The following is a 22243-nucleotide window of genomic DNA, read 5'->3' on the forward strand; positions in this document are numbered from 1 at the left end:
GGAGGGTTGATGAAGTGTTGCTAGAGCTTCACTTTTCTGATAAATGGCAATGCTAGGTCGATATTTTAAACCATTTAGGAATGAAACCTGCCTGGATGGTGAGAACCTGCCAGCGTTTGGACCCTTGAGTGTAAAGTCCATGTGGAAGGTAGTGTTTTTATTTAATTTCCATGATGGAATGATGTCCCTTGCAGTTGTCCTGGACCACACTTTCTTTGTGATATAACCTGATAAATGATTTGTCAAAATAACTTGCTCAAATGTGTGTATTTTAAAATAACAATTAGAGAATAGTAATATCTTGCTTTGGTTTCACACTAATCTTCTTTTACTTCACACCTAAAGGTTTGTCTCATCATAATTTCCTGCTTTATATTCATAGTTTAAGGTGGGTGTCAGGATACTGGTCACACTTAAATAAGGGACTTTTTCCATCCTATTTTTGAACAGAATTGCAAACTGTTTGCTTTGCAAATACTTCCAGAAGGGAAATACCTGTCATTTTGAGTACTTTCTAATACCTTTTCTGCCATAAGTTATAACAATCTTCGTACTAACTTATGTCAAGAGCCATCTTAAAATAATCATGATAAATCACAATTCATTTTCTGGACCGTCATTCCAACAATTGTCTATAAGACAGTTTCAATGCTAGCAGGAAGGGTGTCATAGTTCCACATTTGCATTTAGTAAATTAAAGCCCATTCTTATTAAACACTTCTGTATTGCAGTAGTGTCCTGAGGCTTCAGCCAGTTTGGGCTCCATTGTGCTAAGTGCTGTAAATAGAAAATGAGAGTTCTTGTCCTAAAGCAACTAGAATCTGAACAGCAAGACCTGATGGCAGGATAAGACTAGGGGGGTGTATGTCCTGGGAGTAAGGAAAGGGAAGATGGGGTAAAACCCACAATTTAGCCACGTGACTCTCAATGAAATTAACGAGCATCGTATGGTTGACTCACCTGATTAGCAAGGAAAAGTTCATCCCTTTTTCCTGCCAAATCCAACTTTTAGAGGCACTTCCAGATAAAAAATGGGGAAATGATAATCTAAGGGTCAGAAAAATGACCCAGTCTGCTAGAGGTATTTCAACCTATTCACAAGACATGCCCAGCTTCTAGTTTACTTTAGCCTGGACACCCTCCATCTACTCAAACAGTTGAAGAATTTGTGATTTAAGCCTGTTATGCTATTTAACTGATTGTATTTGCAGTCAGAGGTTGTAGTTAATGCTGTAATGTGATATGCCTTCTAAGAGAGCAAATAAACAAACGGTATATTTTGTGATGCATTTTCTTTGTTTTTTTATGATTTGTTCACTTAGGACTAGATTCACAAATGGCTCAGCATTGCAGCACCTAACTTTTAGGTGCCTAGCCACCCAGTAAAATCCACAGCCCTAGGTGCTCAGACTCCCTATATAATGCATATGAAGAGAGAGGTGCTTAAGCATGGGATCCATAAAAGCCAGGCTGTTGAGTGGGGAGCCACTAGGGAAAGCTGAGGAAGGGGTGTGGCCTAAGACCACCCCTCTCAGGGAGCTAGGCTTCTATCTCTGCTTGGGACTGAGGAGAAAGACAAGGCTAGCACCCCCTTATAATCATTAGCTCAATTGTTAGGGCATGTACCCTGGCTGTATGGGAACCAATGTAAATTCCCCCTTCTGCCTGATGTAAAGAAGGAATTTGACTTGGGGTCTCCCACCTCTCAGCAGTGCCCTAACCCCTGGGCTATGGGGTATGCTGGTGTTGGGCTTTCTGAGTCTCTCCTGTTGAAGTCTTTGCACTGTGTATAAATAATTAAATATGCATTGGGACAGAAAGAGAGAGAATGGCTCTACAGTCCAGTGGTTAGGGCACCAACCTGAGGTGAAGAGCTACAGAGAGCTAGAGCTTATGCCCCTTGAAGCATATGAGGTTAGGCACCCATGGTTAGGGGAAGAAATAAACCCACCCCCAACCCCAATTATAAATGGAAAGGCAGGGGCAGACTTACTGAACCAGAGGTCTGTGGCAGCAGAACCATTTATGAGGAGCTCCCTCCAATCCCCGTGTAGAAGCGCCAGCTCTGCTGCCAACTTCTAATGCCTTGTCTGCAGTAGCATATTCTGTACTTGTTGTCAGCAGCCCATCTGCACTAGAGTTGACAATGGTTTAAGTGCTGATGTAGATAGGGCTAAATCCTCTAACCCTGTGTTGATTGAAGCTAGTCTTCAACAAGAATGGAATGTGCTGGTATAGACAAGGCATAAGCAAATTTTTGAGCACTCTCACTGAGGGTGAGTGTCTCTCTTTCCCCCATCCACCCATTCTGGAGGACGACTGTCCTACTGTACTGAGTAAGCAGAGATGCAGTTTGGATTCTCTCCAGGCAGAAGAGCAAAGGTTTCACCAGGAGATTACAGGCAGCTCTCCATGGTATTAGGAGGGGGTTACTCACCAAACTCCAGTGCTATTCACTTGCCCTGCAATCCTATGCAGTGTTCTCTCTGCCCCCACTAGCTGTCCATCTAACTTTTTTCAAGTGTGAAGAAGTAGGTTCTCTTTCTGCCCAAAAGGCAAAATATGCCAAATTATAGGTTGAGTCTGAGTGTTGAGTGAGGTGAGGAGGCTCAGAGGTCTCGAGAACTCCAATGGCAGAAAAATGACTTTCCTTCTATCGTTCTAAACCATCTGAGGAAGACCAACATTGAGCAGCATCTTTTGATGAAGACATTCTCCGCTCTTTCCCTGTTCTCAAAATGGGGAGGATTACTTTATTCATGACATAAGATACCAAAGCTGAGACCCAAGTAGTGAGTAATATGGTCACTTCTAATAAGTTATCTATCCTGTACCCTCATGCACAAAGGAAAAAATGCTATAAAAGCGAATGTGAGCAGCTAAAGATTCCCCAAGTGGAAAAAGTCAAATCAGGACAGGGCTTGTGGCAGAGAACCTGAAGTGGAGAAAGGCTGCAGCAAGGGGGAAAACCTCAATTTTCAATACTAACGGAGAAAAAGAAGGAATCTGACATGAAATAGGACTCTTCATATTGCCTGTGGCATTTCTGTAGCTGCTCATTCTAATGACAGTCAAGCTGAAGACAGTCACTATGGATGTGAAGATGCAAAGGGTCCAATTTCATCCTAAGTTATAGATCTGCAACTTATCTGACTTTGACAGGGTGGCATGCACATAAAAGAAAGCAGAATTTGATCATGCCTACTTCAATCTCTCTCCTGTAATTTAGGACAATAATCCTAGAAAATCAGAACAACACTATTGGAATAGCCAGGGGAAAGGACAATAAAAAAAGCTTCTTAAATATTTTTCATGTGGCCACTGTGAGAAACAGTATATACTTATGGACTCTTCCCTTTTCTCTGTGTATGTATAAATAAAATATAAATAATTCAAAAACATCTGATGTAGCAATGAGTAATCAACATAGCTAAGAAATTCTCCACAGTTCGGTGAATGCTAGGCGTGGCCAAAACCATAACTTGCCTATTATTGTCCACGATCTTGTCCGAGAGCTTACAATTTACTTGTGTTGGAGCATGGAGGCCAGATAACAATGAACAGCAGTTTTATTTCTATCCACACTTTGATTTCTTATGTCAGATCTAGACCAGTCCTGCTACTGTATAAAATAGGAGGATGGGATAGCTCTATGCTGTTGAGTAAGTTATTGGTTGTCAAGTGAAGAATGCAGAAGCAATGAGGGGAACCTAAAAACATCTGTTTCTTCCATCAGAGGTCTCTTTCAGTATCCCAGGATATCAGTTAGCATTTAACAAGTTCAGATAGTGGTTCTAAAATAGTTCCTGCTTAGAACTTTGGGGATTCTACAGTTGCAACCAAACTTTTCAAGTTGTATTCATACCTAATTAAAGTAACCATGCATGTTAGGAAACTGATTTAACATGCCAGATAAGTATAGCATAGGAACATGACAAATATAATCATATCTTTAGATGAAATGATTAAGATAAAGAACAAATGTTAAACATAAGAAATCATGTTACATTTGCACAAAGTTGTCAGAATAATTGGTTGGTGGAATACTTTTTGTTAATGGTGTCAAGAGACATCAGATACTTGTAAACGTGGTCTGAGTCCGCAAGCCTAACTCTCCCCTCTCCTAGCATAGGTGCTTTGGGAAGAGTTACAACTATAAAAAGGGCAGCTGCAGAGACAGAAGAGGGAGAATGCATGGGAAGGCAGGGTATCCTATCCAGCCGCTGAGTGAACCCCAGGCTATGGAATCTTTTTGTTATGCTTATGGTAACTGAGTTTGATTTATGCTGATAAAGAAATGTGGTCTTGATAAGGGGAAAAAATTCCTGCCAAATTACTGATATTACTGTCAATTCACCCTACCAGCCTTTGGTCTTCTGACAAAATTATCTGCAACTTTTCCTGCTTTTTTTAAAATTCTTTTGTTGAGGGTATGTGGTAGAGGTATTAAATTATTAGCAAATTTGCCACAAATATGATTATGTGCCAATTTTAGTCTAATCTGTCCCCCAATAATCTCTTTGAGAATTTACTGAGCAATGAAAGTGTTGCAATGACACCTGCTTTGTTGTCCAGTACGCATATTTGCAGTAAGAGGTTGTGACATCAGACTTCATATAATTCCAGAGAGCAGTTATAGAAAAGAATTCTCCAATGGTCTGAAGTCCACTTCCTCTCTATTCAAAAAAGTAGCTCTAATCCATATAAAAGCTTCTTAAAATGCGCTTCTTTAATTCTACACCCACAAATTGCCATTTCAAATTTCTCTTAGAATGAGGAAGAGCAGCACTCTAGTTTTTCTATCTTAAATGTTATTGATTTCCATTTTGTACCGAGTTGTGTGACTCAATGTCACATTCCTCCTGATTAGGTAATATTTCGCAATTTCACTTTGAAGCATTTCAGTAAAGTTCTCCTCTTTTCATTAATTTGTACTTTTGATAGCCTGTGCTATATGTAACATTCATATGCTGTTTAACCATTCTTCCCTGCTGATTTTTCCATTGCTTCAATACACACTTATCTGTCATTAATGCAAAATCCACCAACTTTTATTCTCACTTTAGAGTGAAGGTGTGATTGATCCCACAACCAGTTTCCTCAATTTCTATTTTGGGGGGAGAGAGAGAGAGAGAGAGAGAGAGAGAGAGAAAAGCAATTTGAGAAGAGAACTCCAAACCAACTACCCCTGAATGTATGTAATGTTATCAGTGAGATTTCAAAAGCACACACAAGAAACAGAAGTTACAGCACTCATTAATGATGGCCATATGTCTCAATTTATCAGGATGGTCATGGTGTGACAGCTGGTTCTGCTGGATTTTTCTAGCAGTTTCAGTAAAACCAATGCAGAGGATATGGTTGAATCTGCTTTACCCTTTGTTCCATCCCCTTTGACTCCTCCCAGTCTGAGTCCCTCCCCTTTCCTCCTTTCAGGAATAGAAATTGCCTCTGTTTGGCCCATTATGCAACCTGATAGCTGGTGCCTCTCAACAGCCTCTTTCTTTTTGTTTCTGCTGTGCTACTGTTTCAATTTGTAGACTGAGAGGAGAGACTCAGAAAGAGGGACTAGTGGATGACAGGTCAGGTCAAGTGAGTAGCTGCTGGGATCCAATTAAATAATAAGATGGAAGGAACTGAAGCAGACATAATGCGGCAGGGAGGAGAGCAGAGAAGAATGGAAGAACATAAGAACGGCCATACTGGGTCAGATCAATGGTCCATCTAGCCCACTGTCTTCTGACAGTGGCCAATGCCAGGTGCCCCAGAGGGAATGAAGAGAACAGGTAATCATCAACTGATCCATCCCATCACCCATTCCCAGCTTCTGGCAAACAGAGACTAGGGACACCATCCTGTCGATCCTGGCTAATAGCCATTGATGGACCTATCCTCCATGAACTTATCTAGTTCTTTTTTGAACTCTGTTATAGTCATGGCCTTCACAACATCTTCCGGCAAGGACTTCCACAGGGTGACTGTGCATTGTGTGAAAAAATACTTCCTCTTGTTTGTTTTAAACCTGCTGCTTATTAATTTCATTTGGTGACCCCTAGTTCTTGTGTTATGAGAGGAGTAAATAACACTTTCTTATTTACTTTCTCCACACCAGTCAGGCTTTCATAGACCTCTATTATATCCCCCCTTAGTCATCTCTTTTCCAAGATGAAAAGTCAGTCTTATTAATCTCTCCTCATAAAAAAACAGTTCCATACCCCTAATAATTTTTGTTGCCCTTTTCTGAACCTTTTCCAATTCCAATATATCTTTTTGAGATGGGGTGACCACATCTTGAATACTGCGTGGGGATGTGGGCGTACCATGGATTTATATAGAGACAATATGATATTTTCTGTCCTATTATCCCTTTCTTAATGGTTCCCAAAATTCTGTTTGCTTTTTTGACTGCGGCTGCACATTGAGTGGATGTTTTCAGAGAACTATCAACAATGACTCCAAGATCTCTTTCTTGAGTGGTAGCAGTTAATTTAGACACTATCATTTTATATGTATAGTTGGGATTATGTTTTCCAATTTGCATTACTTTGCATTTATCAACACTGAACTTCATCTGCCATTTTGGTGTCCAGTCACCCAGTTTTGAAAGATCCTTTTGTAGTTCTTCGCAGTCAGCCTGGGACTTAACTATCTTGAGCAATTTTGTATCATCTGCAAATGTTGCTACCTTACTATTTACCCCTTTTCTCAGATCATTTATGAATATGTTGAATAGGACTGGTCCCAGTACAGACCCCTGGGGGACACCGCTATTTACCTCTCTCCAGTCTGAAAACCGACCATTTATTCCTACTTTGTTTCCTATCTTTTAACCAGTTACCAATCCATGAGAGGACCTTCCCTCTTATCCCATGACAGCTTTGCGTAAGAGCCTTTGGTGAGGAACCTTGTCAAAGGCTTTCTGAAAATCTAAGTACACTATATCCACTGGATCCCCTTATCCACATGCTTGTTGACCCCCTCAAAGAATTATAGTAGATCAGTGAGGCATGATTTCCCTTTACAAAAAACATGTCGATTCTTCCCCAACAAATTATGTTCATCTCTGTGTCTGACAATTTTGTTCTTTACTATAGTTTCAACCAATTTGACCGGCACTGAAGTCAGGCTTACTGGCCCGTAATTGCTGGGATCACCTCTGGAGCCCTTTTTAAAAATTGGCATCACATTAGCTATCCTCCAGTCATTTGGTACAGAAGGTGATTTAAATGATAGGTTACAGACTACAGTTAGTAATTCTGCAATTTCACATTTGAGTTCCTTCAGAACTCTTGGGTGAATACCATCTGGTCCTGGTGACTTATTACTATTTAGTTTATCAATTTGTTCCATAACCTCCTCTAATGACACTTCAATCTGGGACAGTTCCTCAGATTTGTCACCTAAAGAGAATGGCTCAGGTTTGGGAATCTCCCTCACATCCTCAACCATGAAGACCGATCCAAAGAATTCATTTAGTTTCTTCACAGTGGCCTTATTGTCCTTGAGTGCTCCTTTAGTATCTTGATCATCCTGTGGCCCCACTGGCTGTTTAGCAGGCTTCCTGCTTCTGGTGTACTTACATTTTTTTATTTTTTTTTTACTACTTTTTGAGTCTTTGGCTAGCTGTTCTTCAAATTCTTCCTTGTCCTTCCTAATTATATTTTTACATTTAATTAGTCAGAGTTTATGCTCCTTTCTATTTTCATCACTAGGATTTAACTTCCACTTTTTAAAGGATGCCTTCTTTCTCTCACTGCTTCTTTTATTTTGTTGTTTAGCCATGGTGGCACTTTTTTGGTTCTCTTATTAGGTTTTTTAATTTGGGGTATACATTTAAGTTGAGCCTCTATTATGGTGTCTTTAAAAAGTTTCCATGCAGGTTGCAGGGATTTCTCTTTTGGTGCTGTACCTTTTAATTTCTGTTTAACTAACCTCTCAGTGCAAGAGGATACCACATCATCATCTGGAATGAGGGTTCCAGCTATGGGATCGTTTCCCTCTGCTCCAGTTGGATGTTCTCCTTCCCTGAGGCTTTCTGATCTATGTACCTCTCTGTCTCCCTTAGCTCCTCCAGTTCAGCCACTCTGGTCCCCAAAGCCCACACATGGTCTCTGAGGGCCAGGAGCTCCTTGCACTGAATGCACACATACGCCACCTGCCCATGGGGCAGGTAATCATACATGCTGCATTGGGTGCAATAAACTGGATAGCCCCCACTCTGTTGCTGGACTTCTGCCTGCATTATCTTTTAACTCCTGACACTTGTTCCTTTGTTGTCATTTTGTTTTTATCAGGGGGTGTTTGGCTTTAAGTTTAAAGAATGTTAAAAGAACAGGAGTACTTGTGGCACCTTAGGCCTGGTCTACACTAACCCCCAACTTCGAACTAAGGTACGCAACTTCAGCTACGTGAATAACGTAGCTGAAGTCGACATACCTTAGTTCTAACTTACCGCAGTTCAGACGCGGTCCACACGCGGCAGGCAGGCTCCCCGTCGACTCCGCGGTACTCCTCTCGCCGAGCTGGAGTACTGCAGTCGACGGCGAGCGCTTCCGGGATCGATTTATCGCGTCCAGACCAGACGCGATAAATCGAACCCGGAACTTCGATTCCCAGCCGCCGAACTAGCGGCTGGGTGTAGACAAGGCCTCAGAAACTAACAAATTTATTTGAGCATAAGCTTTCGTGGGCTACAGCCCACTTCATCGGATGCATAGAATGGAACACACAGAAAGAAGATATTTATACATACAGAGAACATGAAAAGGTGGGAGTAGCCATGCCAACTGTAATTGGCCGCTTAGGGATCAAAGCCTTGTTAAGAAGGCTTAGGAATCAAAGCCTTGTTAAGAAGCTCTCAGCCTTGCCTAGCAGGCCGCTAGGCTCAGCACACACATGGTCAGCACATGGTCCCCCAAACAAACGGACTACACAGGTATATTTAAGCAGGAAGCACATCACAAACACACGCACTACAGACAACAAACTTACTCCAAGGGTCATGTAATCGCTCCTCCTTCACCTGGAGAACTCCTTCGTGAAACTCCCGTTAGCTGCTCCTGTTCGCTAGCTAGAGAAGAGATACGTCCTTCTCCCTCATCCTATTGAGCACTTCCACCCTCACCCGCAAAGAGATGCATTAAATCCTCCTCCTCTCACCCAATCACATCACCTTCCCAAATAACTGTCTTGCCCCTTGCCAAAATAACTCATCTCCCACGCAACACACTTGCGCCAAAACTCTACCACATTACACAACCAAAAAGACAGGTTTTCCTGCAGCAAGTTGCCAAACCATTCTGCGTGCCCTCTTCCTGGTGAGCATTTCTAAAGTGTCTGTTTCAATAATACAAGGTGCTATGGTAGCATCTAGGTACTTAAGAATAATGTCTTGGTCTGGGGGGTTCAGAAATCTGGTTATGCAACTCCCATAACTGTGATTTTGCTTACATACAGTCATTACTACACACAGTCATACAAAATGTTGCATATGTGCAAGGGAGAAGAGTATTTATGGTACTTCCTATGGCCCCCATTACCCTAGTATTTGAACACCTCACCATCATTAATATAATTACCCTCACAAAAACCCCTGTGAGGTAGGGAAGTGCTATTATCCCTGTCTGTAAAATGGGGCTCTGAGGCACAGAGAGGCTAAGGCCCAGAATCTCAAAGACACCTAGTTCCCATTGATTTCAAATCCCTAAACACCTGCAATTGTCCACTGGGTATGTGAACCATAACTGGATTTCCTGACTTGTACATTTAAATTCTCAAACCATAATGATGCATCAGTACCTTTTTACATTTAATAGGCTTGTCTCCATTAATCATATGCCTAGTAAGATTTGTATGTTGCTTTTGTTACACTAATTCATTTTCATATAACTGAAAGAACTGTAGAGCCATAATTACTATGAGCAAGTAGCAAGTTTGCAACTGAAGAATGGAAATAGCATTTTAAATGATTCTAACAGTGAGCTAGAGGGACTCTTGATTTTCATTTTAAAATAGCTAAAGAAATCTTATACGTAAGCCTAGATATCCACAATTAGGGAAAAACCTTAGACTCTGGATTATAGAATCAAAGAGAAGTAAAAGAGGCTTTTGAAAAGCTACTGAACATACTATGTAACCCACTGTTCACTGCATATTATACCCATAGTGCCTCAGGTATAGACGATGTGAGAGTCTGTTACAGCTCTCAGCTACAGAACTTTAGCTCACGCTGAAGAGACTCATGTTTTTAATTCTTGAAATCCCTGATAACAGCCAAGATGCTCCTCATTACAAATGCAAATCAAGGCCCCAATCTTGCAAGCACCTCCACATATGCAGATGCTCGTGCTCATGCAGAGCCCTACTGAAGTTGCTGGGACTCCACGCAGACAAACGAGTTTGCAGTTTTCAGGATAGTAACCCAAGATTGCAAAGTAAAAGCCTTGAAATGTACTAGCGATGAGATTAGATCTTAAAAGTGAAAAATGATCTCTATCTGAAGTTAAACTTTGGCATTTGTTTTAAAGAATAGTTTTGTGATTAGGATTCAAATTGAAGTCATTTTTTCCCCCCCATATGACTTCTCGCAACAATATATAACATAGCAAAGCTTCATTCATTCTTCATATGGTGGTCTGGGTTCTCTCATCTCTAGCACCAGATGCTCATCAAATGCCAGCCACCAAGAATTGCTACATTGTAGATGTTCAGATAAAATAAAACTGTGCAAATAAACAACAATATGCTACTGAGAATTAAATGGAGAAAAAACACAGCATGAGTTTAAAAACAAAGTAGCAACAATGAAGAAAAAATACAAGTTTACATATGGTTTCTATTGCCTATTTTCTTTATTTGGTATTCTCATTCATTTACAATCAGTGTGTTTATAGCAATCATGGGCTGAATCACACTAGTATGTAAGTGAGATCAGATTTTTCCTTTTAGTCTTGTAGGTAGAATGCCTGAAGATTAGTAAATCTCTCTCTCAATGTTTAGACTTCCCTTAATCATTGTTCTGTTCACGCAGAAGTTGGTTTAAAACACTGCTTTGTCTCAGAGCCTCTAGGTCGGAAAGATCTTCACTAATGACAGGGACATCTTCGCTTTGATCCTTGGCTGTCAGTTCATCTTCACTGTCTGACAGTGTACATAGGAGTGTATCATTTTCATAGGTAGGAAAATAATACCTGAAAGTGACAAAATTTAAGAATAAAATATTACTAGAGGGTCACACATTGCATTGCACATGTAGGCTGACTGCTAGAAGTTAACTGTATCTATCCAACTTAAGTGCAAATGGAAGCCTGACTGGGAGGAGGCTGGCCATCCAGGCGGCGGAGGGGGAGGTGAGGAGGAGGAGGAAATGGCTGGGGGGAAGGCTTTAGTGGGGGCACAGGGAAGACTGGCTGGAGTGGGGGTGGGAAGGGTCAGCCTGGAGCGGGGCAGTGAAGGATGTAGCTGGGTGCACAGCAATGAAGTGTGCAACCCTTCAGTAAGCTGCTGCCTGTGATGTGTAGACAGCAGCAGAGGGCTGCAGAGATATTCCTCTGCCCACAGCACCAAATGGATACACTGTGAGCCTGACTTTAATGGAAATCAGGCTTTTCTGGATTTCAATCAATAAGGTTCTGCCCACTGAGCACCCCCTGAAGTTTTGGAATTGATCAGATGCAGCATTCCAAAGTTATCATGCTGCATACAGACAAATGAAGAAATGCCACCAAGTGAAGCGTAGTGTCACATTTAAATCGGGCAAGAAGTCTGACTCACTGGACCACAAATGGTCAGTCATAGCATATTATGCTGCATATACCGAACAGCTAGACACTTGCTCACAATTGCTGCAAGCTTTTTACAGATCCCATGGGACAAAGCCAGTGCCTCATTATAGAGATTTCTGCCAGATTTGCTATCCCTACCTAAAGGATTCTGCAGGGAAAGATTACTTTTTAGTTGTTTTCACTATGTATTTTCTCGTGCTCTGGTTTTAAAGGGTGGTTATACCCTTATCACAGTATAGTTGGATTCTTGAGAGTAAAACCTCAATTTTTTTTCTTCCCTTGACACTTTTTATTGGGGGGGTGGGTGGGGGAAGCAATACTTTTTTGTTGTTGTTTTGCTCAGCACTCCATTGCCTGGTAGAAGGCACAGGCTGGGGTTACTGTTGCAGCTGTCTGGGCAAAAGGAAAAGAAGCAGGTAAGAAAACAGCATCCTAGTGGAAGCTAAGCTGTTGTGTTAACTGTACCCCTTCACAACCAGAGTCAGTATGATGAAGCATAGGAGATGGGAACTACCCTATAATGCTACGTCTACACTAAAAAGTTAGGTTGACCCAGCTACAGCACCCCAGGGTTTGAAAAATCCACACCTCTAAGTAACATAGTTAAGCTGACCTAACCCCTGGTGTAGAGGGTGCTAAGTTGACAGAAGAATTCTTCCATCAACCCAGCTACTGCCCAGGACGTGGATTAACTATAGTGAAGGGAGAACCCTCTCATTGCTGGAGTGAATATCTGCACTGAAGCGCTACAGCTGTACCACTGTAGCATTTTAAGTGTAGATACAGCCATATGGTTCTAAAGTAAGAGTCCAGAATTCTATGGCTCCCAGTAGAGCCCCTGCAGATGTTTTGGGCAAATAAGCTGTTTTTAAGAAGACTTTTAGGGGGCATGAATCTGCTGGCTTTCTGAGATGGGAGTTATAAAGCATGAAGCGGAACAGAGTATTTGAAAAGTCAGGTTGCTAGTGTATCTTATAAGAGCCACATAAGGACTAGGGGAAGTAAGTGTTTAGCTGTCTGAAGCCAGTTCCTTCTTCCTGTGTAGCATGTTGTCCCTGACTATGGCAACACAGTGTTGAGGCATCTGGGACAGCAGTCTGTGCCAAAGCCCCTCTAGTTTCACACAGTGTGGGGACTTACAATTTTGGATAGGCCTGAGACAGCTTGCAATTGTGCTCATACCATCACTTGGGCCTGCGAAGAGCTAGGTAGTTCTGGGTACCATAGTATTGCCATAGAATGGACCTTTCAGACCATACTCCTCTGGGGCAGTATCAAATAGGAACATAAATGCTGGAGGAAAAACGCAAGTTAGCACGTACTGTGGTTGATCCCACGTAGACCTGGTTGGCAGAAATGTAATGTGTTTGGTAACTTCCATGTGACTTATTAATTCAGTCTTAGACTGAAACAACTCCTTGCAGTTGTAACATCGACACTGGTGGATTTCCCTTCTGATGAAGTTCACTAACTTCACTTGCTGATAAAACTTCAAACCTGGCAAATGGCAGAAAACAACAACGTAAGAGATACAAAATGCAAAGAAGCACTTGTAATGCAAAGGCATACACAGGCAGAGTCCTGTAACTCAGCAAAAGTTTATCCCTGTATGCTTTCTTGTAGCAGAACTGGTCAGTAATACAGCTTAAAAATTAAGGACACTTTGTTTCCCTTCACCACATGGCACAGAGCCCTATGGCTTTGGGCACAGGGTGCATTCTGCTTCCTGTAACGTAAAGTGGAAGGAACTGCAACAGCATTTTTGAAATAATGATTAAAGGGGTCTTGTGGCAAAGTCTTAGACCCTTCGATTGGGGATCTGCAGAAGTTATTCCATGAAAGAACCCAAAATTTCAAGAGAAAATATCAAATACCCTGGCATAGCTATTTCATGGGAAGTATTAGCAGCAGTTCCAAAAAATAGAATAGACTGGGCTGTCCTTTGTCAGCTGGCAAAGCAGCGTTTCCATAAAGGAAAAGTTAAAATCTGAAAAAATTAAAGTGATGCAGTTGTTTTCCAGTATTCTTATGCTGTGGTTTTCCCCACACTAATGGCAGATGCTGACAATTACAGTATCTCTTACTCACCATGCTCTGCCTTTATTTTAAGAAGGTCAAATCCATGTGCTTCCTGGAAAAAAACATAGCTTATTATTATTACCACCACTACTTCTGGTATTCCAAGTTGAAAGCAGCTCAATTTCTATATAGTCAGGCTAACACAGATAGATAGATTTGGGTTTGCCAGAAATTTTTGTATGTGGCTAGTTTAATTACCATTCTCTGTTTAACATCTACGTTTCAATTCTGTAGCGTGTTTAACTATAATAAATGCTAAGGCAGCAAATCGCTGTAGTTAATAAAATTTTATTGCCGCCTCTATCATCTTACCATGTAAACTTGCCGGAGATGGTGATTCACATTCTCATTGTAGAACTTGGCGCCAATGAGTTTTCCATAAAGTAGACACTGGAGAGGCAATGACTGTGTTCTGCACTAAAGAGGGCATTCTACGATTGCATTTTGCATAATTCTGAATGCATGTTGTATTTGCAGTGCAACAGAAGCCCTGATCTTAACAGCGCTGCCACAATCCTTCTTTTCACTTCAAACTGATAAAACAAATGTGATTTAAACATATTTGTGCCTTACCTTCATGTGGAGACATAATTTTTCGGTAGTGTCTGCTTGCTTTTCACAAAACAGGCAAACTGCACAGACAGGATGCTCTTCCCAATCAGACCAGTCTCTATGATGAAGGAGACAAGGTGTTTGTTTAATTGAAAAGGGCTTGAAGAGACTTTTTTTGAAAGATAGATGATGTGAAAGCGTGAGCCAAATTTTCATCTCGCTGAACTAATGTAATTGCAGAGTAAGTCATTTTCCTTCAGTTGAGTTACCATACTTCGGATTTATTATTAATTCTATTATTATAGCGCCTAGAAGCCCTAGTTATGGACCAGCATGCCAATATGCTACATTGGTAGAATTTAGTCCCTTGACTAAAAAATACAAAGGTAAAGTTTATCAAAAGGTCAGATTTGGCTTTTAGTTACAGTATTATAGATTCAGAGCAACTCTACTGACTTCAATATGGCTACTCTGAGCGCAAAATATAGCCAAAAATGAATATACAGTCTTGCTGGAATTTGGCTCTCAGAACCTGTTTGGGTCACTACCCTGAAGAGAAGTACTAGAGCTCCTTCTTAGGTTACTGGGGCTCTGAACTGCTGTACAATTAACTCCATTTACAGTTAGGACCCTGATAGTGCAGTGAATAACAGTGCAGGCAAATTCTGTAATGCTTTAGTAAATCAAATCTGGTAAGCCACAGCAAATTGCTTTTTAACTGTATATTTTCATGAAGTCTTTCACACCCTACTGTGCCTCTCTAATCTTTTCATATACTAGCAAAAGACACACATGACAGGCAGCTGGAGTTTTCTCAATTTTACGTACCTATCAAACATTATTATTCCACAGAACAGATTCTTGTTTCTGCTACATTAGGTGCAAGTGCACACACGTTTTATTTAAGCAATAAGTTACATCCAGACCTGTAGTGATACTCTGAAATAATAATACTTAGCACTTATACAGAGCTTTCACCTAAGGATTTCAGAGTACTTTAACTACGCTGATTCATCAAGATTCACAACACCTATGTGTGGTAGAAAAGTATTATTATACCCATGTTTTACATGTAGGTAAACTGAAGCTCAAATCACAGGCAAAACCAGAAACAATCATCAGTAGTCTTGATGCCCAGTCCTGTGCTTTAACCACTAGAAAATGCTTCCTACCTATTAATGATTTCCTTATTCACTTAAGTAGGGTTGAGCATTTGCCCAGCTCCAATAAGTGAAAAGCAATTCAGCCATTTCTGAGTATTAAGAAAAAGAGGGGAAAATATGCTTTACCCCTATTATAAATTTTTTTTGATGACCCTCATTTGAACAGTTTTGCAGTCAAAACAGCTTGGGGTTGGAAAGACTAAATGTGGCTTGGAAGTAGCCCTCACTGAGAAGTGCCTTTGATGAAATGTCCTGATGAAAACTGAGCTTGATTCGACTATGTTATGAATCTTTTCAAATTACATACCGAGCACAAACTCCCCATTAAACTCTTAACTTGCATAAAATGGCTATATAACTCTTACTCGTCCACGTTATCTAGCAATTCTCGGTCATCTTCTGATTGAACTTCCTCCCAGGACTTTCCAAATTCCTGGAAATGCAAGATAAAGGAAAAGTAACTTCCACACAGGTGCCACATGTTAAGAAACAACTGAATAAATGTACAACTTCTTAAGTCACAGTCAATATCTTAGTTTGGATTTATTCTTATATGTTTGTGGATTTAAATTAAAGTAATGTTATATGCTTAATTCTTTTAAACATAACTTTATTCACCTTATTCCTAATAAACGAGTGAGAGGTCCCAATTTAAAGGAAAGCCATGTTTGCCTAGAGATTTACATTTACACACAATAGGTCAAAGCTGACCTTCAATGCATACACATGGTTTCCAATTCCACCAACTTACTGGAAGCCCTTTTGGATCTCTGAAGACAGGAGTACATCACAACAGACCATTTCCAGTATTAGAGCTGGTTGAAGATTTTAATTTTTTAGCAAGTCCTGCCTCTCCTCAATGCTGTGAATATTATGAAAAGAACTCTATTTTCTGATCTATTGCTTACACAAGAGCAAATCAACATCATCATTGTAAGTAAGATGTGCTCCAAAACGCACTAACACAATGGTACTCAATCTTTAACAGTTGGAGGATCACTTCATCATCTGATGGGAGTTACAATGCAATCATGGTAAAAGTGTCATAAGAACATAAGAACGGCCATACTGGGTCAGACCAAAGATCCATCTTGCCTAGTATCCTGTCTTCCAACAGTGGCCAATGCCAGGTACCCCAGAGGGAATGAACAGAACAGGTAATCATCAAGTGATCCATCCCGTCGCCCATTTCCAGCTTCTAGCAAACAGTCATGACTCCACACATCAAGTATTGATGCAACATTGTCACCCTTTCTGGTTTCTTCCTGCATAAAGGAAGGGGTGGGGGCCCTATTCTCTCTTCCCACCTACTAGCTATAGGTGGTTGAGAAGTTCCCACATATATGTGCCCACTTGCTCAGTATGCTGCCTGACATTTGCATTGAACATCTGGCAGCTTGAGGACCACAACTTTAATCAGCACTGCACTCATATGACCTAGCAATACGAACAGGGAACAGTGTCATGATCAGACATATAGTCCCCTCCAGAGCGACTATGCTAGGAGCGCTTTGCTGGTGTAGGTGCTCCTAGTGTGGATGCAGCTTATACTAAGAAAACTGTGCTGGTATAGCTTATTCCCCCCACGCCTGTGGCCATGTCTACATGTACCAGGGATCGACGTTGCTGCAACCAATGCAGCGGGGGTCAATTTAGCGGGACTAGTGAAGACCCGCTAAATCAACCGCAGATCACTCTCCCGTCGACTCTGGTACTCCACCGGAATGAGAAGAGTAATGTAAGTCGACAGGAAAGTATCTCCTGTCAACCCAGATGGTATAGACTGTAGTAAGTCGACCTAAGCTACATCGCCTCCAGCTACGTTATTCACGTGGCTGGGGTAGCATAACTTAGGGCGACTTACCCTGATAGTGTAGACCAGGCCTGAGTGAAATAAGCAGCTATACCAGCAAAAGTACAGTTTTGTTGGTGTAACTCAGTCTAGGGACTTCTGCTCACACAGCTGCGTCAGTCGGGGATCACACCTCTTCACATCCCTGACTAACATAGGGATGCCAGCAAACAGTTGTAATGTAGACCTGACCGTAGAGTATTGGAGAGGGGCAGTGGCATCCAAGGGTTAGAGCATGGGGCTGGGACCGTGGTTCTATTCTCAGCTCTGCCTTGGACTAGATGTGTGACCTTGACCAAGTCACTTCACCCCCATTCCCTTCCTCCCTTTTGTGTTGTCTATGTGGATCTTAAACTCTTCAGCAAAAAGACTGCCTGTCACTTAGTTTGCACAGTCCCTAGCACAATGGGGCTCCAATTTCAGTCGAGACCACTAGGTGCTACTGTAATATAAACAATAATTATAGAGCCAGTCCTTGGCTGAAGACCACTGTTCTATATCCCAACAGTCGTGCTTTAACTTTCTCTCTCTAGTGTTTCTTTCCCTGAAAGAGTCTTGCCACCTTCAAAAGTAAACCAGAACCAACAATTTAAGTACCGTAGTTTTTTTGTACTCATACTTTTTACACTTGTGGTTTACACACATCATATTTAATGATATTGGCCCCAACTTTTTGACACATCTCAGATACATATGGGAAACTTTTAAACAGGGAGCCTAAATATTTGAACACGTCCTGTTCCCTCTATTAAATACTCAGTCACTCTAATAAAGATATTCATTATTAAGTATACCCTGGTAACAAATGCTATTATTGTCAATGTGGTTTTATTAAAAAAAGAAAAGAAAAAAAAATAAAGATATCCATCATTTAACAGTTTAATGAGAATTTCCAAAGCTGTTACAATCTATCAGGTAAATGGAGCACACACAAACATCTCTGATAGCCCTTAACATGATGCCATTACCACTTACAGAATGAAGATTCAGTAATTAATTCAGAGATGTTACGCTCTAGTGTGTAAACTTTCCAAGTTACAGTGGAGACTCATTAATGTCACCATTTTTCTGAGATAATGTGCAGCTATTAACACCTTTCCCCACACGATGTCACAGCTGCACACCACCATTTCCTGTGGAAACTGTGGATGCCAACACCACAGCCTGTAATGACAGCATAGCAGCTCATGACTGCAAAATTAACAGATGTTTTCACAATTTTTCTTCCCTGCTACCTTGAAATCTATGGGCATAAGAGAGCATCTTCAAAAGAAATGGGGGGGAAAAAAATCAAGCTTTACCTTTTGGTTAAATATGAACTGCAAAAAGGGGAAGGGGAAAAATAATTGGGTACGAGCTTTTGTTTCTTTGTGATGTTTACATAGAAGGCAAAGTACATAAGAGGGACTTTTTTTTTTTTTGCTTGGTTGGTTGATGGCTAGCTTTTTTACATAAAAAATTCAGGTCTGATCTTCCCTGGTGAGTGGTGAACTAGTGAAGCTACAATATCATCAGAACCAAGAGACTGGGGGGGAAGGGACTTTTAGTTAGATCGTTAAAAATTCTTTTTTTTTTTTTGGCTTGAGTGCCCCTTTAAATTCTAGTGTCTACTGAGCATCTGGCACAAAGAATGTCTTAAAAAAAAATTCAACATCCCTGTCTCACATCTAAGATGTGAGAATTCTATAAATATCTCCTGAGACCGCTATACACTTTTTCCTTTTTTTTTTTTTTGCAAAGCCAGGGGAAAAACTAGACTTAACATTATTAATAGTTCAAAAAGTAGAAAATACATGTTTTAAAACAGAGGGTCTTTTTATTATACCATGAAGAAGACCCACCCTCCCCAGCCCCCAAAACTAAAACTAAACTAAACAAAAACCCAAACAAAACAAAAACACAAGAATAGTTTTTGAAACTTCCTTTACAGGTCACCTTTAAGGCTCTGTGTAAAATGAGTTCCGGAGAGAAGAGAGGCTGCATATTTTACTATTCCCTCTCCCCAAGATACAGCATGAATCCATAAAGATGGATTTTCCTGCCATTGCCTATCACTTTCAGACTTCCACAGATGTGGGACTGTGTGCCTAGCTGAGGGAGGAGCATGCACCATCATGAGGAGAGGGGTCCGAAGCACTGGCTTGGAGGGCTTACAGAAGCTGTCACCTGGCATCCAGGGCTTCTGAAGCCACACACTAGTGGAACTCTGCATGGCAGGCACCTTTCCTAGATGCGCAGCTCCTATGAAACATGGAAATGGAGCCCTTTAGTCCCTTCTTCATCTGCATGCCAAGCTCTGTGTGCCCCCCTTCTCCCGTACCAGATTTCCCCATTCTTCCCCCCACATCAGAGGTTGTGTGTGTCCCCTTCCCCCATTCCAGGGTCCCCTACTATCCCCTTCATGGCAGGGATTCTATGTGCACTCCTATTCCCCTGACCCCCATACTGGGGTCCCCCAACTTCTCCCCACCTAGCCTTCTTTATACCCTCACATTCGTTCCTTCATCCATTCCATGGTTCTCCATTCTCCCCCTATGGCAGGGGCTCTGCGTGAGCCCTCATTACCCTCTCTCTACCCATTTCTTCCCATGACAGGGGCTGTCTGACCCCCATACTCCCCATGGTAGAGGCCTTGTGTACCCCCTTTTCTCCCTTTCCCCGTATCAGGGTCCCCCAACCTCCTGCCTGTCCAGGGTTTGTGTGTCCCCACCACCTCCTCCCCCATGCCATGGGCTGTGTGCATACCAACATACCCACCCTAGACCCACCATAATTCTTCTCTCCATTTGGGAGATAAGTCATTCAGCGTGTCAACATGTTAAATTATATTGGGAGAAGAGACAAGAGATGAGATAGGAGGACTGTTAGGATGGAAGGGGTAAATGGATGCTATCAACCAGTTGCGACTGGCAGAGGCTTCATCTTATTTCCCCTCAAATCAATCAGGTCTGGCCACTGATGCCTAGAACATTCCCTGAAATTTTGGAATTGACTGGATGTGGTGTTCAAAAGTTATCACATTACAGACAGAGAAATGCCATCAAGTTGAGCACAAGACCTTCCCAAGCTCAGCCAGCAAGTAGCAAGAAAACAAAACATACAGGGTAACTATTATTTGCAGTTTGGCCACAAGAAAAAAAGATCGGTTTACTCTTTTAAAAAATATATCAAAAATAACTTTAAGAACTAAAATTCCTGTGAGAGAAACATGTACACGTGTCAGCAAGTTTTTACAATTTGAAAATAAATCCATTCATTATAGTGCCATTGTTGTACTCTAGGATAGAGCCCCTGCACGGGACTAGTGTAAAGCCCTGCAGCAGGACTGGGATCCCGCGGGACCCACAGAACCAGCTGCCATAATAGTGGGAGCGGGTGGGAGTGGTATTAAAAAATAGTCACACGCAGGGATCTAGTCTATGGCCTATTATCTGCCAATTTAAAATGAAATGTGTAATAGTGGGAGCGGGTGGGAGTGGTATTAAAAAATAGTCACACGCAGGGATCTAGTCTATGGCCTATTATCTGCCAATTTAAAATGAAATGTGTAATTGATTAGGGAAGTGCATGCCCAGTATGCATGCCCAGGTTGTCTCATCACTTGTTAGTCTTGTCTGTTTATACTGTAAGCTCTTTGGAGCAGGAGCCATATCTAATGTGCTCATAGAATGCCTACAGAGAGTCTCTGATCCTAAAAGGGGCCTCTGGGATTTTGAAACATGCCTAAATGATTCTGAAGCCCTTGATTTTCAATGGGATTTGTGAGCCTGAGTCTCCTATCTTTTGAAAATCCCACCCTAATGCAACGGGAATATTAAATACATCATAAATAATCTTTTGATTGTTACTTAGGGCTGAAATTACATAGATAATGAAGTTTCAAGAAAAGCATCTATCCTTACATAACTAAAGATCACGTGTACTACTGTATAGTAACCTATGAAGCAAAACTCAACAGAATATGTGATTAATTCTCGAGGCAGCACAACAAAAGCCACTTTTAAATGATGTCAGACATCTAAGGAATCTTAGTAAATCAGAAGATGACTTATTGACACATGACTCTACATTGACATAATTCCCAGCAATGTCAAGTAGGCTATTTAAGGCAGGGAAGGACGAATACACAGAAGAAGTAAGCCATAAAATGCAACTTCTCAGTTCAGAAAGGAGATCTTTATAATTAATTACACTATAAATGCTAATGAAGCCAAAAGCATAATTCGGAAAAACAAAGGCTATGTTCTTGCTCCAACTGAAGTCAATGGGAGTTTTGCCACTGACTTCAATGGGAGCAGGAATGGGACTGAAGTTTGTGAGGCAATTCAATAAAAGCCCTCAATACATGTGAACAAAAAGACCTATTTAAAACACCCCCCACAAAAACAAAAAAATCTCCAGCCCTGGCCTGACTATAACTGTAAAGACTATTTAACACAGTGCTCTGTGAAGGTTTATATGTAAAGCAAAATTATAAAAAGAGCAGGGACACAGATACAAGTCTGCTTTAAAAAGGAATACCTTTATTACAACAACATATAAATAGGTTTCTTTGTAAATAGGTTAAGATCCAGCTACCATTTCAAGAGGTTTATTTTGTGTATTTAAAAAGGGCTGTAGATGAAAACGAGATTATAATGGTGCTCACTAATAAAGACCCATTTTTTAAAAACTAAGCTTCGCAGAACTGACATTTGGAAAGATAAGATATTTGCTGTTTCATTCTGAAAACTCTCTCATTTGTCTATTAAACAGAACAAAAAAACCCACCCCGAAAACCAAAAGTCACATGTAACCAGAAGCCACAAATCTTT

At 41.1% G+C, this 22243-nt stretch overlaps 1 protein-coding gene across 2 annotated transcripts in view; it reads right to left on the reverse strand.

Annotated features, from left to right (window-relative positions):
• Window positions 1–10845: 10845 nt before the first annotated feature.
• Window positions 10846–22243, reverse strand: part of ZNF277 (zinc finger protein 277) — a 77475-nt gene continuing 66077 nt past the window's right edge. For both annotated transcript variants that reach the window (XM_065416497.1, XM_065416506.1), the window contains exons 8-12: window positions 15943–16010; window positions 14436–14532; window positions 13872–13914; window positions 13106–13280; window positions 10846–11189 (exon numbers count right to left, since the gene is read on the reverse strand). In XM_065416497.1, coding sequence (XP_065272569.1) covers window positions 11006–11189; window positions 13106–13280; window positions 13872–13914; window positions 14436–14532; window positions 15943–16010 — 567 coding nt within the window. In that variant the 3' untranslated portion in view covers window positions 10846–11005. The remainder of the gene's footprint in view (window positions 11190–13105; window positions 13281–13871; window positions 13915–14435; window positions 14533–15942; window positions 16011–22243) is intronic.

This window comes from Emys orbicularis, chromosome 1, assembly GCF_028017835.1.
Source record: "Emys orbicularis isolate rEmyOrb1 chromosome 1, rEmyOrb1.hap1, whole genome shotgun sequence".
NCBI classification, from domain to species: Eukaryota; Metazoa; Chordata; order Testudines; family Emydidae; genus Emys; species Emys orbicularis.